The sequence below is a fragment of the Saccostrea echinata genome, unplaced genomic scaffold (genome assembly GCF_033153115.1).
Source record: "Saccostrea echinata isolate AGI-Se365-2 ecotype Australia unplaced genomic scaffold, CSIRO_AGI_Sech_v1 ptg000030l, whole genome shotgun sequence".
Taxonomy (NCBI): domain Eukaryota; kingdom Metazoa; phylum Mollusca; class Bivalvia; order Ostreida; family Ostreidae; genus Saccostrea; species Saccostrea echinata.
In genome coordinates, this window is record NW_026889779.1 from 18,228,326 (window position 1) to 18,247,190 (window position 18,865).

The window sequence follows — 18,865 nt, forward strand, 5'->3', positions numbered from 1 at the left end:
GGACAACAGCTTTTTAAAGAATATTCCAATAAAAACAAGAAAAATTTAACTCAACAGTTTTCATATATAAAAAAAAAATCCTGTTCCACTCCACTCGTGAAATAAATTCCATATCCAACTACAAAACATTGAATATCCTCTAGCTATATTCATATTCTGCTAGATGCACACGCTATGATTTTGAATGAAACAAAGGAGTTAAATCTACTTGGAATTTGTCTTTTCTTTCCCAGAAAAAAAAGAAACACTCTGTAAACACCTTTATAAAGAAGAAAATCCAACATCACGAAACAAATCTGAAAGGATTAGCAAACGCATTAAACTGGTGGCCTTTTGTCAACATTGAGTACCAGTTCACAGAAATAAACATGGCGGGTGACAACACCACCACCGGTTTGGAAAACTATTTGCACATCATTTTCCCACAACCATGCTATGATGAGTATTTTGTGAAATTTAATTTCTTTCACGGTACGACTTTTATTTTATTCTAAACAGATTTAAACGAAATTATTCTTGGTTTAGTCACAAAAGAAAAAAAAAACAACTGTGATCAAAGTCCTCTTTACTCGAATTTCCTCGAGCCATTTCTTATGAGTATACAAACAATCGACTGATGGACATTAACACTGTCAGAGTTCAAAATTGTGTGATATTAAATAAAGATCCCTCAGTCCAGATATATTGCATAGATTTTTTAAACTGATCTTAATCATCATCATCATTTATTTGTTATCATATGTCATCATACATAAAACAAATACACATAAATATACATAATCATTTGAAAGACAATATTTGAGAATCCATAAATTTTAAATAGATTTATAAAAAGATATTCAGGAAACCATATTTTAGATAGTGACTAGTTGATACCAGGATAACCCATTAAAGCTGGAGAGCTTATTTCCAATGGGGTCCTACCCTAAATAAGATAAAAATACAATGTTTCATCATTAAAGCACTATAACAATTTTTGGCACTATAATTTTAGCACTGCATTGCTTAAACGTTAAATTTAATTTAAGTATGACAACATATAGGATCAATAAAATAATACAATATGTTTTATAAGTTAATGCTGAAACATATCACTTTCATGTTCTAAAATGCCGTTTTGTAAGATAAAACTCTTAACTTGTTTCTTAAAAGTACTCTTTCCTTTAGTACATGATCAAACAGTTAATGAGATCAAACAGGTCCGGCACAATCTCTTGATTTAGCTTTATAGCTTGATTTAGCTATGTAGATTGATTTTGCTATATAGCTTTATTAAGCTATTCAGAATAGCTTGATTTAGCTATTTTATCACACGTTTCTCGTAAATGTGTTATTTTCTCAGCATGCACAAAAAGTCGCACCTTGGTGCAGTGATGATATTCAACCTTGAACTCTTCTGAAAATATTGCATGTAAAAATTACTTAATAAATTGCATCTCCTTATTAATAAGAGACTTTGCACTCATAGTTCTAAAATTTTTGGGGCTATATAAAGCAATTGATACAGTTACTTCTTCATTGAAATTATAAAAGAGGCCAATTATGGTCAACAAGATAATTGATTGATAATAATTCAGTACAATGAGAAGCAATCATACTTATCCACGCCTCAACGCACACAAGGTGGTGTACAGTCACTCAAACAATGGAAATTCATCTTTTGCTTAAAAGTATTCAAATGCTGCAATGTTAGAACTATCTTTGATTTCGGTTGTTGTTTTGATAGCCCATAGTATATACTGGTAACTCTTGATGGCTCGAACTTCGATCTCTCGAAGTTCTTGATCGCTTGAAGTGAGTCTCCAGTCCCGAATTTTCCCCCTATATAACTAAGCGAATTTACTCTTGATTTCTCAAACTCTTGATCTCTCGAAACCCTTGATCCCTCGAAGTCAAAATGCAGTCCCGCTATGCATATTCTATTAGAATTTACTCTCGATACCTCGAAGCGGCTATGTGACTGTACACAGGGTTATATAATTAGCACCTTTACCAGGACATTTAAATGGCCCCAGGCAGAAGACGCAGGTCGAGGAACGGGATGTTTATTCAGGTGACACATGCTGCAAGGTGATAACTGATTTATAATTAATCATATTTTGCCTATATGCTATTAAAATAATTATCATCGACTGTCTTGCGATAATTTAGAGACGCAGTGTCAGTGAAAAGTAGTAATTGATTAAAAGACGAAACACTAATTTAATTTTAATTTCGAGTCGGTACCAAAGTTAAACAAAATATGAAAAAAGCAGAAACAGCCTTAATGTCAATATGACGACTGCTATTGGACAAATACTTGCAGAACTGCATTCAATGGTCATGTTTGGAATAGTCAATGCTATGTACAATGCTGTAAAATATCATTTTCATGTAATGAATGCGTAGTATGATGTCCGTATTATAAAGATTAAATAAATATACATGAAATGACAATATACATTGTTGCTTTACTCAGTTTAATGAAATATTCATCTAAATTACGAAAAAATATCATTGTTTTATAAAAACCACATGTGAAAGGTTAGCACTGCATGAAAATCATTACATCTGGTAAGACTAATTTTAAAACCTGTCAACAAACCCGGAAAATTCCGTACTCTTGAAAACTCAAACTCTTGATCTCTCGAAGTTTTTCCTCGGTCCCGCAGACTTTGAGGTATCGAGAGGTTCCTGTATATGAATAGTCAAATACTTGTGACTTTTTGTCTATTTCTTAAAAACATTTTTCTGAAAAACTGCTCATAAATAGCTTTATCAAGCTATTTTGAATAGCTTAATAAAGTTACAAAGCTTTTTCAAGCTATATAGCTAAATCAAGAGATTGTGCTGGACCTGTCAAAGGCTTCAAAAATTAGGTCAAAGGTATCGAATCTCAAAGATGGGACTTAGGATACATGTACTTTTTCCTAATATTGGATGATGTAAAAGAATATCTTGTCAATATTTAAAGCACATGTTTATGCATAAGAGTGCATTTTAATATGTAATAATAGTTTTCTTTCTTTTTTCAGCTCAGTGTTTCAACATAGTACTTAGCAAAGCCTTGGGATACAGTATTATCTTAGGAGCTGTTATGGGTATGTATAAGCCTTGGGATACAGTATTATCTTAGGAGCTGTTATGGGTATGTATATAACCATCCAGTCCAGAGATAAATTTTATGTGTCCTTGGAAATCACATACTAATTTGTCTAGGGACACATAATTTCAATCAATGTGCATCCCAATGGACGCAGCAAAATTCAGGAGGTGTATGTATTGTTTTTAGCTCCAAACAGTTGATTGCATCATATCCACATGCTGAGCGATATGCATGAACCATTTTGTAAAAATTGTTTAAGGCTAGTCTACCTACCAGCAATAGGCCGGATGTTGCACCTTGCTATTATAACAGTTAATGGGCAATTATCATGAATATCAGGGAACATCTACAAATGTATTAAATTGTTTTTGTATTCAACATACCTGCATGATTATAATAAACAAAATTATTTTTTTTTATAATTAAAAAAAAAACAAAAAATGGTATACGTAAATTTTTATGTCTACAAAGTTTTTGAAAATTTGTCCTTGGTATGCAGTGTTTTTAAATATATTTCTTAATTACTTTCAGTGAAACTTCCCCAGATTGTGAAGATTCTGAAGGCGGGGAGCGGGGAGGGAATCAGTCTGGCCGCAGTCCTGTGTGAACTCTTTGCCATATCAGCCACAACAACATATGCATTTGCCATGAGCTTCCCATTCAGGTGTGAATAGACTGTGAGTCTGTCTCAAACTAACCAGCCATTAAAGATTCTTATTTAAGTGTGAATAGACTGTGAGTCTTCTCAAACTCACTAGCCATTTAAGATTCTCATTTAGGTGTGAATAGACTGTGAGTTTGTCTTAAACTCACCAGCCATTTAAGCTTCCCATTCAGGTGTGAAAAGACTGTGAGTCTGTCTCAAACTCGCTAGCTATTCCATTTAAGCTTCCCATTCAAGTGTGAAAAGACTTTGAGTCTGTCTCAAACTCTAGCTATTTAAGATTCTCATTTAAGTGTGAATAGACTGTGAGTCTGTCTCAAACTCTCCAGACATTTGATATAAGCTAATGTGTGAATGAATTACGAGCCTGTCTCAAGCTCAACAATTATTATTTATTTAAGAGCTTTCAATTTAGCATTTGTTTAGGTGAGAAATGTAGGCTGTGCGTATGTCATAAAATCATTACTGTAAGTTCCTAATTATCAGGATGATTTATTATTGCATCATTTTGTGAAAAGTATTGGCTTTTATTTTTAGATAACTTATAAACACATATTAAAATGTTCTCACCATTTGACAAGTTCCATTCCAGAAATTAAGTGTTTGCATAAAATAAGAAATCTAAAGTAACATTAATAAGAAACTTCTTTTTGTCTCTGCCTGCTGTTGATATAAAATTTTGTATTTGTGTTAAAAAGCTGAGGTTAGCTTCGTGGCCTATGCATGGAAAAGGCCTTTGCTTGTTAATGTCTCTATCTCAATTTTTCAGTGCTTATGGTGAGGGTCTGTTCCTGACAATACAGACCAGTACTATTGCCTTTCTGATCCTCTTCCTGGGTAGTAATGCTGCGGGGGCTTTCCTGTTTGGAGCCTCCTATATAGGAATCATGGCTTATCTGCTGTCAGGGCTGTGTCCACTGCCAATATTAGGGGCTTTACAGAGTATAAATATACCAATAGTTATACTAAGCAAGGTAAGTTTGTAAGTACATTTAAAGTTTGTAAGTACATTAAAATAGAGTCCCTTTCTTTTAGCTTTATAATGACTCTAAAAAGATAAAATCAATTTTTTTTTTTCATTTTTTTTTTGGTAATTTGACCATTTCTTTTTTTGTAACAGAGTGATTTCTGAGGTACATCTTCATTTTTAGCTCACCTCAACGAAGTTGGGGTAGCTTATGTAATACCCTTGGCGTCGGTGTCAGCTTAGGCATCCCAGGTTAAGGTTTTTGGAGCAGTTTTCTTTTCAAGTACTTCTATGGCCTATATTAGTCAGAGATGCATGGAGGATGCTTCTAGTGTGCTTCATTGTACCAGTCAAGGTTTCAGATGCTGCAATTTCAGCTAAAGAATGACCAGGTTAATGTTTTTGGAGCAGGTTAAAGTTTTTGGAGCAGGTCTCATTTCCAAGTAACTATAAGCCCTATATTGACCAAACTTGCATGGATGATACATCTAAGGATGCACACTACTGAACTTGCTTTGGATGCTGAATCTGACCTTTATATTCTGGATGAGTGACCAGGTTAAAGTTTTTGGAGCAGATGTCATTTCCAAGTATGTATAAACCCTATATTGAACAAACTTGCATGGATGATACATCTAAGGTTTCACACTACTGGACTTGCTTCAGATGCTGGATATGACCTACATTTTCTGGATGAGTGACTAGGTTAAAGTTTTTGGAGTAGATCTCATTTCCAAGTAACTATAAGCCCTATATTGACCAAACTTGCATGGATGATACATGTACATCTAAGGATGCACACTATTGGACTTGCTTCGGATCCTGGATCTGACCTAAATTTTCCGGATGAGTGACCAGGTTAAAGTTTTTGGAGCAGATCTCATTTCCAAGTAACTATAAGCCCTATATTGACCAAACTTGCATGGATGATACATCTAAGGATGCACACTACTGGACTTGCTTTGGATGCTGGATCTGACCTACATTTTCAGGATGAGTGACCAGGTTAAAGTTTTTGGAGCAGATCTCATTTCCAAGTAACTATAAGCCCTATATTGACTAAACTTGCATGGATGATACATCTAGGGATGCACACTACTGGACTTGCTTCAGATCCTGGATCTGACCTACATTTTCCGGATGAGTGACCAGGTTAAAGTTTTTGGAGCAGATGTCATTTCCAAGTATGTATAAACCCTATATTGACCAAACTTGCATGGATGATACATCTAAGGATTTACACTACTGGACTTGCTTTGGATGATCTGACCTACATTTTCTGGATGAGTAACCAGGTTAAAGTTTTTGGAGTAGATCTCATTTCCAAGTAACTATAAGCCCTATCTGAACCAGACTTGCTAGGATGATGCATCAAGGGATGAACAATCTCAAACTTGCTTTGGATGCTGGATTTGACTTACATTTTCTGGATGAGTGACTAGTTCTAAGTTTTCAGTTTTCAGATAAGTCTATTCCCAAGTAACTGCAAGCCCTATCAGACCAAAATTGCATAAGTGTTGCATCTAGGGATGCACACTCCAAGGTTATTAGTTTAGTGTGGGACTTTGCCTTACTTAAAGACAACATTCGTTGAGGTGAGCTCTGTAATCTCTTATTACCTTTGTTTAGGATTAATTGTCCCTCCGTTCACTCATAAATAATTTTCCTTCAATACTTATGGTATTTCAAGAGAAATCTAATTGGTAATTAAGAAATTTTGACAAAAGTATTTTGCAAATATGTTGACAGATATGATATTTTAACTGGACAATTTCATTTAAGGAATAATAATCATTTATCCCAGATAGAGTTATCTCCCTTATCAACAGGTCAGTGATCCTTAAGTCAAACAGTTGTGTTATGTATTGATTTAATGACATTCTCCTTACAGATGCTGCAGGCTGTGACTAATTTCCGGAATGGCGGGACGGGTCAGCTGTCTGTGGTGACGGTCTTCCTGTTGTTTGCGGGGTCGCTGGCCCGAGTCTTTACGTCCATCCAGGAGACTGGGGACACGCTCATTATCGTCACCTTTATTGTATCAACAGTCTTCAATGGCCTTATATTTGCTCAGATTTTATATTACTGGAATGCCAAACCTAAGAAGGACTAAAATACAAATCATTCCATTTGTAAAATAAAGCCATATGAAAGAAAATTAGTCCAGGGAATTTTCACAGGAGAACTATTTTGTTTAGTTTTTGAGTTAGTGGGTCCATTCTGTGTTTTTTTAGAAAGTAAATTTTGTTTTTAGATTTTATTTTAAAATTCATATGTTTCATCACAGTCAGATAACTGTGGCATGTCAAAAAAAATGTAAATCATAATTGATGTTTTAAAACCTTGCTTAAACCAGACAATGTTCTGTTGTTGATGATAATCTGTAAATAGACTGTAAAACTTTTATAGCTCAAAGGTTTATTCTTGTATCACACATGTTACAAATGATTTATTTGATATCTATATGCAATTTCTTGAACAAGATTCATGTTGATTCCATGTATGGTAAATACTGAATTGTTGAAAACAATTGTATAGTAATGTAGTAGACAAATATAACATTACAAATTCTGATACAATATCATTGAGAGTTTTTGTACACCACAATATGACACATATAAATTAAAAAGAGAGAGAGAAATTTTTAAGTTTCACCATTAATGATGGGTATAATTTTGACATTTGGCTACATGTAAAATATGGACACTATGACAGAAAAACAATAAATTGCTGTCATCTGCAGCTTTCTTCTAACAACTGAAAACAGTTTCTTGTGAGAACTGTACCAAATGTAACAAGCAGGCAGGGTTGATTGCCAGTGGTGAAATACCTCGGTAGAGCAGGTACTTTAAGTTCATTGCGCCCAGATTTAAATCCAGGTCTGCTCCATCTTGTAATATCCCTTACTTTGGTGATGTTGACCACACTCTGACTTGCAAATAAAAGTCCTGTTAGGGGCTAAAGAATCTGGATTGGCATTGGTTTGAAGACATTTTTAAATTTTTGAACTTAAACAAGTTGTTTTTAAGATAAACGTTTTTCCGTCGTATCTCATGCATTAATCTTAACTTCATGTTAAATGTCTCAATTCTGACATTGCAAGAGTCATCCCCACACTGTTTTTCATCGTAATGTGTGTAATTTTTCAAAATAATTTGTTTTAATTAATTCTCTGACTGAAAAAGACATACAGTGTACTTAGTCTAGTATATATTGTTGTGGTATAAACTTTTTAGGAAACTACAGACTTAATTTCTTTAAAATATTACTTCAACTGAAATTGTTTGATCATATATTTTTAGAAAAAAATGTTTGTTTTCGCTTTCCCGACTGACCCTGATTTATAGTGCTGACCTCATTTATTTTTGACCTATTGCTTTCCGTTTTCGTCCGTCGGCGTGCGTCGTGCGTTAACGTGAACATTTTCAGCTTCTTCTCTGAAACAGCTCAATCAATTTCAACCAATTTTGGCACATAGCATCTATTGGTGAAGGGGGACAAAATTTGTGCATTTCATGGTCCCTGAAGGGTGGGGCAATCATCATCATGGTTCCTTTTGATTCCTGGTGGAACATAGGGCTTCGGCAACAGTCCTCCATCGCACTCTGTTTTGAGCAGCCTTTTTCAATTGTTTCCAGCTATGTCCACACTGTCTGATTTCCTCTTCACATGACCTTCGCCAAGTTGTCCTGGGACGCCCAACTCACCGTTTGCCTCGGGGGGTCCACATGAGTGAGTGGCGCGTAATGTCTCCCGATGGTTTTCGGAGGGTATGTCCAATCCACCGCCACTTTCTACGGGCTATTTGTTTAGTGATTGGGTCTTGGTTTGTTGTTTCCCACAGGTTCTTGTTGTTTATATTTTCTGGCCATCTGATGTTTAGTGTGTGGCGCAGACATCTGTTTGCGAAGGTTTGTAGTTTGTTGGAGGTGGTGTTGGTGACTCTCCATGTTTCAGACCCGTAGAGGAGCACAGACTTGACATTGGTGTTATAGATGCGAAGTTTTATGGGTGTGGACAGTGCTGTTGATTTCCACACAGGCTTGAGGGTGCTGAAGACGTGTCTCGCTTGATTAATTCTTGCTTTTATGTCTTCATCTGTTCAACCAGTGATTGTTAGAATGCTGCCTAAGTATGTAAAGAAAACTACATCTTTCAGGTTGTGCTCTCCAAGCGTAATTGGTGTTTGCTGTTTGTTGTGGAGCCGCATTGCCTCTTTCTTGTCGATGTTCACCTGTAGACCTGTCTTTGCTGCTTCCTTTGCAAGCCTATTTGTCTTGAGTTGCATATGCTCATATTTCTGGGACATAAGGCATAGATCGTCTGCAAAGTCGAGGTCTTCCAAACACTGAGTTAAAGTCCACTGGACTCCTGTCTTGCTATCTCTAGTTGTTTCCCGCATGATCCAGTCCACTACCACTAGAAAAATCATTGGTGACAGTAGACAGCCTTGTCTAACCCCTGTCTGTACCTCAAACGCTTCTGTGAGCTTTCCATTGTGGATGACTTGGCATGTAGCCTCGTCATACAATTGTTGTATGAGGTTGATAAAGGTAGGAGGCGTTCCATAATGCTGGAGTAGTTTCCAGATGACTTTTCTATCAACACTATCAAAGGCCTTTTCAAAGTCGATGAAGTTCAGATACAGTGTTGACTGCCACTCTAGTGACTGTTCGATTATTATACTTAGAGTGGCGATCTGGTCTGTACAGGACTTGTCCTTTCTAAAGCCTGCCTGTTCTGGACGAAGTCGTTCTGCTATAGTATCTTTGAGTCTTTCCAGTATTATTCTTGTCAGGATCTTGCTTGGGAGAGAGAGGAGCATGATGCCACGCCAGTTCTTGCATTGTCCCAGGTCTCCTTTCTTGGGTAGCTTCACTAAATGTCCTTTTTTCCAATCAGCTGGTACCTTCCCCTCTGACCAGATCTTCTGCAGGAGAGGTAGTAACATATCTGCTGAAGTCTTTATGTCTGCCTTAAGGGCTTCTGGAGGAATTCCATCAGGCCCAGCTGCTTTCCCACTCTTTAGTTTCTTCAGAGCCTTGATGGTCTCAGCCCTTGTGGGAGGGGCGGTGATCACTGCTAGTTCAGAGTCTGCTGGTGGTATGTTTGGTGTTGTTTCTGGTGTTGGGCGATTTAGGAGTTCTCTGAAGTGTTCTTCCCAGCGTTTTCTCTGGTCTTCATCCTTTGTTATAGCGTTGCCTTCCTTGTCTTTTACTGGCTTGGTCTGTGGTGGTCTCTTCCCAGCCAGGGTTCTTGTGATTTTGTACATGGTACTGAAGTCTCTTTTCTCTTCCGCTTCCTCAGCTTCTGTAGCTAGCTTATTATAGAAGTGTCTTTAATCTCTCCTTGCACTTTTCTTTACTTCATTGTTTAGGATAGTGTGTCTGTCTTTTAATTCTTGTTTCTTTTGTTCCTCCTCACAGCTCATAATCTGCTGTTTGAGAAGTTTTCTTTCTTCAACCAGTTTCCATGTGTCTCCTGAAAGCCATTCCTTGTCTTGCTTTTCTCTTTTCCCTAGGATCTCTTCGCATGTGTCTTTCCAGTTGTCTTTGATGGAGTTCCAGTGTTCTTCTAGTGGTGTTACTTGACAGACGTTGTTAAGGACCTCAAATCTGTTTTTCAGTGTGATGCTAAAGGTGTCTCTTGTGCCTTTTTTCCTGAAGTCTCTGGGTGTTAAACTTGATGTGTGGTCACAGTTGTCCTTGAAGGCTTTCAACTTGACTTTAATAGTGCCTTGTACTAGGTGGTGGTCTGAAGCTACATCAGCCCCTCTTCTTGATCTTGTATCAAGGAGGCTGCGTCTCCACTTCCTTGAGATAGTAATGAAGTCTATCTGGTTCTTGGTTTTTCCATCACGGGAGATCCAAGTCTCTTTGTGGATGTTTTTGTGCTGGTAGACACTTCCTCCTATCACAAGGTCATTGAATGTCAAAAATCTGTGAACAGCTCTCTATTCTCATTCATGTTTCCAAGTGCCTGGATACCCATGATGAGTTCTTTCCCATAATTGTCTGAACTATCTTGGACCTATTTTGTCCCAGGTGGTCGATAGCTAGGCACTATTGAGTTCCAATTGTTAGAAGACTTACCTGTAAATTCAAGATGGCCTTCTCAAGTAAGTGTTCAGGGATTTTGAAAATCCTTACTTTCAGATCATGTGATTTATTTAGGGTATTGATATTCTTGATACTTTTAAAGTTTTAAAGTTTAAAGTTTAATGCATGTCAACAAGACAAAAGCAGGGTTATTGTAAAAACTGTTCTAAATACATATTATTTAGAAAATGTTTTGTTTGATTTCAGGAATAAACTTATCGAAGGTTACACGTAACCGGGTTAGGGTTAGACGTCAGGGTTAGGGTTAGGGTTAGAAGGTTACACGTAACAGATATGACATTAAGAAAACTAGCATTTCTATCCGCAATATTTTTTGAGAAGTTCTGATCGTCAAACAGACTCCTTACAAAATTATTAACTGCTGCAAAGGGGAAACTTCAGACGTACTGTGCTACAGCATATTCTTGAAAATCAGATGTTGATCCTCAAAAACTCTAAAGAACTTTAAGAAAATTTAAAACCATCATATTTTTCAAAAGTCTATAACATCAAAACTTACGACTTTCTGCACTTTATACAACAATGCCTCAAGATAAATTAAAATCAAGACTTTTTGGTATCATAGACATCTGCTTCTTCAATAAAAACGGAACTCAGAAACTTGCACATCTTGTGATTGGTCAACAGCAAAATTACTTCGTTAAAAACCACTCTGATTGTACACACAAGTACTATGAAGTTGATATTAAAAGGATGCAGGAGTTCCTCATTGACAACGTATATGCAGTCTTCGGAGACTAGGTCTTCCAACAAGCTGTTGAAATTTCTATTGGTAATAATTATGCTCCTTTATTAGCTGTCCTGTTTTTTATATTCTTATAAAGCAGAATTTATTTAAAACCTTCTATATGAGAAGAGGAAATCACTTGATGTGACCTTCAGTTCGACATTCAGATATACTGGTATCGACGATGTTTTATGAATTAACAATGGTTATTTTCATTCATATGTCGACTCGATATATCCCAGTGAACTTGAAATAAAAGACACCACAGAGTCTTCAACATTTCCTTTATATTTGGATGTTTTCCTTACTATAGACGATGAGGGCCAACTAACAACCAAATTGTATTACAAACGAGATGATTTCAGCTTTTCCATCGTCAACTTTCCTTATTTATATAGTAATATTCCACTATCACTGCTTATGGTGTTTATGTCTCCCAACTTATTTGCTACTCTAGAGCTTGCTCTGAGTACAATCAATTTTTAAAACTGAGGCAAGCTATGGACAGATAACCTGATGTTACAGAAATTTTAACAACCTCCTTTAAAATCAGCATTTCACAAATTCTATGGTCGCTATAATGACCTTGTTAGCAAATAAAACATATCATTATGTCGTATTTTGGCTGACTTGTTTCGTACTAAATGTAAGGCCTTGTTTTTATACTAGTTTTGACTATGCAATGTATCCTTGATCAATTGATAGGGCTCACGGAGGGCGGTCAACGGGGGATGCTTACTAGATCCTAGGCATCTGATCCCACCTATGGAATTTCCAGGAGTCCGTGTTTTATGCCCTCTTCTGCCCTTTTCACAGATTTGCTTTTGTTTTTAGATTTTTTAGAGATCGACTGTTAGTTATCTTCACATTTTACCATAGTGTAAAAGGTGATTTTCGGCTGAAAATGATTTATTTCTTACATGTATCATCAATTTATCAAGAGGGCACATTTGGTAGGTAATGATATTTCAACCTTAATTTTAAACAATGAATGACAACCTTTTGAAGAGAGTATGCTTTTAGAAAGTGTAATTTTTAAACAAAATCGTAGATATTAATACAGGTTAAATTTATACTGTATAGTCCGTTTTCATTTTTTTAACATGCAAGTCTATTGATGAATTCATTTTGTAAAACTATACTTTGATCAAACATAATTCTATTGTTATTGATATTCCATTGATAAACCTATATAACTGTAATAGCATGTACATGTATAGCTTAAAGGTTTATTTAGTATCACATATGTTGCATTTAAGGGGGCCGACTGGGGTTTTCATTGCGCAATACTTCGCGCAGCTTAGTAAAATAAAGTGTACTTACTATTTTAAAGCAACTATTTTTACATAATTTATTAAAATTAACAAAATTAGGAAATCTCAGGTTAAAAAATCTAATTACGTTTTTAAATAAGTGATTTTTTTTAAAACGATTTTTTAAATGATGGATAGATAGACGTCGTAATAGTGTGTTTTTTACATTTTGAATAACCGAAGTTCTTTAAGGGGGAATCATTAATTATGTCATAAAATAAAAAGTATAAAATAGATGCTTTTGAAATTTTACACATAGGAAATTGAGAATCTGGCAATCATTTTTATAATTTTTTTAATATAAATCTGTGGTATCTATCATGTTTTGCTGTACTCCATAAAAACAGGAAAATATCATGAATTTTGACATTTAGAGATCCCCCCTCTGGAAACCAGACGGTAGAATTTTGTGTTTTTTGCATAAAATGTACAATATAGTATTGCTAATCAAATGATATAATTTGAGCAAAAGTTCTATCGTAGCATTTGTATAATTTGCTCCGAAGTGCGAAAAAATAGTATTTTCCAACATAATCCTGTAGTAAATGTACCTGTGTTTTGAGATGGTCCCCGAAAAATAACCAGACGGTATATTTTCACTAAACTTGGCATGTATACTGAAGTCAATGTAAGGTACACATGGTATAAAATTAAAGAGTTTTCTTTATTAGTTTTCACACAATAAAACCCCCTTCGGCTCCCTTAATTTCCATATTGGTTCCAAGTATAAAGACTACATAATTTAAAAAAAAAGTCGTATTGTAAAATAGTAGATAAAAGTAATACTATAATGATATAATCAATGAGTTGTTTTTGTACATCACAATGTGTCACATTTAGATTAAAATACAGATATGTTCAAGTCGGTATAATTGCAAACAACCTATTTTGAAATTTGATTATTTCCAATAAAATATGGACACAATGAAAAAAAGTAAAAAAAAAAATTACTTTCATTTGAAACTTTCTTCTTCAAAAACAACTAAGCTTTGAACAGTTTCATGAGAAAACTATAGCATATGTGGCAGTCAGGCAGGGTAGATCGCTGGAGGAAAGTTAGCTCAGTTGGAAGAGACATGACCTACGTTCAGAAGGCCCAGGTTTGAATTCCGGTCTGCTTCGTCACATACTCTCCCTTCCTGTTACATCTAGTGTTGTTAACCACTCTTGAGTCCCTCGTCCCTTGGTATCTACAGAGTTAATTGTTTTTTACAATTTGTTTCACATGAAAAATTCAAGTTAATTTATACATGAATTGTTTATATCATTTTACAAAGAGAATTACTGGTATAATATAAATTCTGCCTATTATATTGTAGTTGTTTCAAATATGGTAATACTAATTGACTGCATGGATTTCCTTCATGTATCTGATTTTCTTCAATTTACGACTTAAAAACTCAGCCACATAGAGGTTGTCTCTGGTGTCCACACATAAACCCACTGGATGGTTAAAATCACAGTTATCAATGTAACGGAGGAGCTGTTCGTCCTGATCTAGGATGTGGATACAGTAGTTGTTGCAGTCAGCTGATAGGATCTGACTCTGGCTGTCTGTTGTAATGCCGACTGGATAGAATGATCGATTGGTATTAGACGGATGACCACCGTATCTAAATCGCAGTTTTAGTACCTGATTAACAACCACTACTGCATTGGCTCCAAAATCAGCCACACAGATATCCAGGTTCCTTTTCTCACTTATGTGTTTATCTTCACCAGAAGAATAAGAGGTTTACCTTTACTATCAAATTGAATGGTTTGTGTCTCTGTGGATCCAGAGCAACGGACTTTTGATTGTTCTCTATCATCACTGTTCATGGTAACCAGGAAGTCACCAGAGGAGGTACTACAGACATAGAGAGGTTTCCACCCTCGTAGTGTTATCACTTCCTGTATCTGTTCATCCTTCACTTTGTTTACAGTTCTTGTATCAGAGTCAGTATAAACTAGATCTTCACTCCTTGTCGCAGCTATGTCCTTTGGAAAGTTCCCTGATTTGGTTTGTATTGACTTCAGCAGTTTGCCTTGGAGGTTGTAGAGTTTGATGATTTTGGTAACTCCGCATGTCCATATTTCTTTATCACTGACACAGGTAACATTGTATAGATTATACCCAGTGTCTATGGTAATAATGATCTCTGGTTCATCACGCAGTTCTATGACTGAGGGAGAACAGGATACAATTTCTGGTGTTTCCATTGTATAATCATGTTCCTCTATTGTAAAGGATAAATCTGACAGAGAACCAAACATTTGATGGAGCTGTTTTTGAGTGGTCTTATGAGGAGAGAAACTTGGTAATGAAAAAATTGAGTTTAGGAGATAAACTTCTGAATTCAGCATTCTTGGATTTGTTTGTAGAAGTTAGGGAGACATCATTTGAATGCAGTATTTTTATCATATTAAGAATATTCCGTCTTAGTTCTGAAATTTTCCGCTTGATTTCATTTTCCTGTTTATTTATGACTGCCAGATGTTTAGCTTTCATCTCATCGATTTCAGGTTTTTGTTTGTGGACAATGATTTTAATTTCTCTGTGCCAGTCTTCACCTTGTTTGCTGACAGCTGTTCTCAGTTTCTTGTAGTGTATTTCCAAGTTATGTTTTTCAGACTTTATATCTGATGCAATTTCTTCATATGCAGGATAAATACCATTCACAAATTTTTTCAGGTCTTTTTCTAAATCTTTTCTTTTCAAACTAAGTTTTTGCAGAACTTCTAATAAATCATGTCCTTTGCGTTTACCAGAGGAGATGCAAGTAGAACAGACAGGAATGTCACATTTCTCACAGTAAAGTTCACAATATATTCGACTGTGGTTTGGACATTTTGGGTAGTTAGGAACAGAAGTTGTTCTGTGTTTGTATGGTACAATATTGTGTCTTTGGGATGAATCTGAGAGATGCTCTCCTACACAGACCCTACATAGGTTAATCTTACAAAGTTCACAATAACTCTTTGACACAGGTCACAGATGAGGAGTGTCTGAGCTCTGTCCAGGGGTTCCATGACAGGTTTCTCTGTCACATGATAAAGGTGATGCTGTAAAAGATTTTATGGCGCACTATTATTATATCTTAAGAAAGATTTTATTCCAGTGATTTGTAACGTAAAATACATGTACTGCAAGCACAAGTAAGTTCAAAATTGAAAGTGGAATTTTTCAAAATCAATTTTTAGATTAAAGTGGTTTATATTTCATCAAAAATGGGAAAAAAACATTTAAATTTTTATACAAACTAGAATAAAATTCATTTTTTATTGGTTGCATTAATTGTTACATTACACATGGTAAATAACCACTGACTCTGTTAAAGATGTGTGGACAATATACCCTTCTTTTTGGTCAATTCGACTGGTATCATATGTTATAGAACACTCTGTACTGATCTATGTTGATTCATAGATATGTTTGTAATTTTGTTTTGCAAAAAGGACAACTTTTTGAAGTTTTTGGGATTAATTATTTCATGCAGACAGACTATCCCTTATGTCTAATTGTGTTAAAGTCATTGAGGAAGAAAGGTAACATCCACATGAACTAGCTTATTTTAAAAACTTAAAGATATATGTCCTTAAAACCCCAAATTATCCTCAATTAAACTTAAAATTTTAGTGAATATTAAGAATAGAACTAAGTTCTTGAGACTTCTTTCTGACCCACGGCTTTTCAAGGCAAATTATAGGCATGTCGCGAATTATTGAAATTATACACCAGGAACTTCAGGTACGTCCACAGCAATATAGATAAAACTTTAAGGTATGTCACTCGTCAGCTTTTAAGAAAAGTTTGGTCAAAATCTCTAACTTGGAATTTATTCATTAAAATTCAATTTTTATAACATATTTGAATTAAACAAAGCAAATTATACAATATTTGATTTAAAAACTGCTCACAACGTCATAAAGAAACAAGATTTATGGGATACTATTTTTTTTATGGTGGAAAGATAATTAGAAAATTCTTCAAATTTACACATTTGTTACAATAAATATCTTAGAACTTTCGCCCCACATATTTTTATTCAGAGAATACTTTCCGTTATTATATGCTAGGAATATTAAATATAGCTTTCAATGTATATTTTTAGAACAAATTTACACATTCACTCAACAGACTTTGCCAAGAAATGAAAATATATTAAAGAAGTCAAGATAAAATTCATATTATTTTTATCCGAAACTCGCATGTTTTGACCAATATCTCAAAATTCACATCACTGACCCAATTTTTTTTCTTTCATTATTTTAAACTACACGGTATCTCAAACCAATCAGCACAAAAGTCATAAAAAGTTTGATACAAGAAAATATTTAGATAATATATGTTTAGATTACATCTATTGCCATTATTACATCTGGTAAAATATGATTAAGATTAAAGTGATTAACATAAGTGTTACAATTAAAGTGCAAAAAGGTCAAATTAAATTATAATTGTACCTTTGCTCAGTAAGATGCACACTGACCCCCTAATTTTCTTTGCGATTTTGAATCATTCTATATGAGTACTTATGTAAAATATACTTCTCAAAAAATCCTTGATATAAGTATTTTCACGAGTGCCATACCTTAAGTTGTTATAGGGTCTCACCTGTAAATCTAAGATGACCTCCCAAACTAGAATACATGGATACCGACAATCTACTTCCTGGGCTTGACTCGAGAGTTTTTGAGATCATGTGAATTAAATACCCTGTAAGAGTTATCTCGGGTATCGATATTCTTGACAAAGTCCCAGGCATTGTGGTCATCCCTCCTTTCCAAATTTATTGTGATCGACAAAGATTTTTTCTATTTATGTATGCTATTAAACATTACATGTTACCAACATTATAACCTTTTCGACTCTTTTTGAGATATTTTATCTAGTTTTCAACGGATACATTTGTAAAATGGAAGGGTGTAAGAAAGCCAGTCCCTTTTTTCCTTAAATGGGAAACTGTATTTATATACTTATATTAGGCATTTTGGATGAATCACTTCTTATTTAGAAGCTTAAGTAGATGTATTTATTTATACGATCCTCAAGTTTATACTTCATTGTAAATTCAGTTTTGTAGATTAATTTTGTTGTACATATCCACCGTGTCCTCTAGCACATGCTATTGAGATTTAAATTCAAGAAACTAGAATTCTGAATTATTAAACAATTGTTTGTAAATGTGAAAATGAAACTATAGTAGATGAAAAAGGACATACTGTTTTTTATGTATATAAGGTATCATTGATTTTTCCAAGATATGGTAGAACATATTTATTATAAGTATATTATAAGTAAACTACCTATAGTATTCATAGTAAGCAAAATGGAATTCAACTCGCTTGACTGATTTGTCGGTTTATAAGTCATGCTGGTACATCTATGTCATTGAACATGTGAATTTAGTATGACACCAGAAAATATATTTTCCCATACAAGCATGTTTGTCCAGAAAAAAAGTTGATTACATAGCTGCAAAATATATGTCATAGCGAATTACTGATTTAAGATCTCTGAAGGCGTTCTAGCGATGACAAGGCAAGATACATTTCCATGGATTTTTTAATGTAATGAAATCTTAAACATAGCGTAACTTTTTTGTTCGCAATGCTTCCGTTAATAATATACCTGATTCATCAATGTTGTCTCCTGGATCTCACCAGGCTAATTCGAACTTTTCGGGTATAATTATTTGTTGAACACCGAAATATAAAAGGTTTACAGTCATTGCTAGGGATAAAACTAATGGATCTGAGCTAGATTGAGCACGCCACCAAAGATAGTATTGTTTTCTGATATATTAGAGAATATTAGAGATATTAGATTTTAAGAATCCTACATGTACCTAGGACTCAGAGCAAATATTTTGCATCTAGGGGGAAAATAATTGGACACCAAATTCCACAGATCGAGAACTGCATATTCTCTTTCGCAAAAAATACCTGAAATTTAAAAAACACTGAGAAAACATCACTCGTGCTGTATGAGACATTCACGTTCAGTA

At 34.8% G+C, this 18,865-nt stretch overlaps 2 protein-coding genes across 2 annotated transcripts; one reads left to right on the plus strand and one right to left on the minus strand.

Annotated features, from left to right (window-relative positions):
- Positions 1 to 353: 353 nt before the first annotated feature.
- Positions 354 to 7,357, plus strand: LOC133197461 (mannose-P-dolichol utilization defect 1 protein-like). The gene is made up of 5 exons (XM_061333515.1): positions 354 to 471; positions 3,015 to 3,080; positions 3,617 to 3,749; positions 4,519 to 4,723; positions 6,608 to 7,357. The coding sequence occupies exons 1-5, from the start codon at positions 369 to 371 to the stop codon at positions 6,827 to 6,829; spliced, it is 729 nt and encodes a 242-aa protein (XP_061189499.1). The 5' UTR covers positions 354 to 368; the 3' UTR covers positions 6,830 to 7,357.
- Positions 7,358 to 15,156: 7,799 nt separating this feature from the next.
- LOC133196890 (E3 ubiquitin-protein ligase TRIM45-like) lies at positions 15,157 to 17,623 on the minus strand. Its single transcript, XM_061332738.1, has 2 exons — positions 17,473 to 17,623; positions 15,157 to 15,788 (listed from the first exon to the last, which is right to left on the minus strand). The coding sequence occupies exons 1-2, from the start codon at positions 17,621 to 17,623 to the stop codon at positions 15,157 to 15,159; spliced, it is 783 nt and encodes a 260-aa protein (XP_061188722.1).
- Between the last annotated feature and the right edge of the window lie 1,242 nt (positions 17,624 to 18,865).

Excerpts from the sequence above, each read along its gene's own strand:
- LOC133197461 (XM_061333515.1), top strand. The coding sequence starts at position 369 with ATGGCGGGTGACAACACCACCACCGGTTTGGAAAACTATTTGCACATC. Across the intron at positions 3,750-4,518 it reads GCCATGAGCTTCCCATTCAG|TGCTTATGGTGAGGGTCTGT; the intron begins GTGTGAATAGAC and ends TCAATTTTTCAG. Across the intron at positions 4,724-6,607 it reads CAATAGTTATACTAAGCAAG|ATGCTGCAGGCTGTGACTAA; the intron begins GTAAGTTTGTAA and ends TTCTCCTTACAG.
- LOC133196890 (XM_061332738.1), bottom strand. The coding sequence starts at position 17,623 with ATGCCTGGGACTTTGTCAAGAATATCGATACCCGAGATAACTCTTACA. Across the intron at positions 15,789-17,472 it reads AGGTCATCTTAGATTTACAG|GAGAGCATCTCTCAGATTCA; the intron begins GTGAGACCCTAT and ends GGGTCTGTGTAG.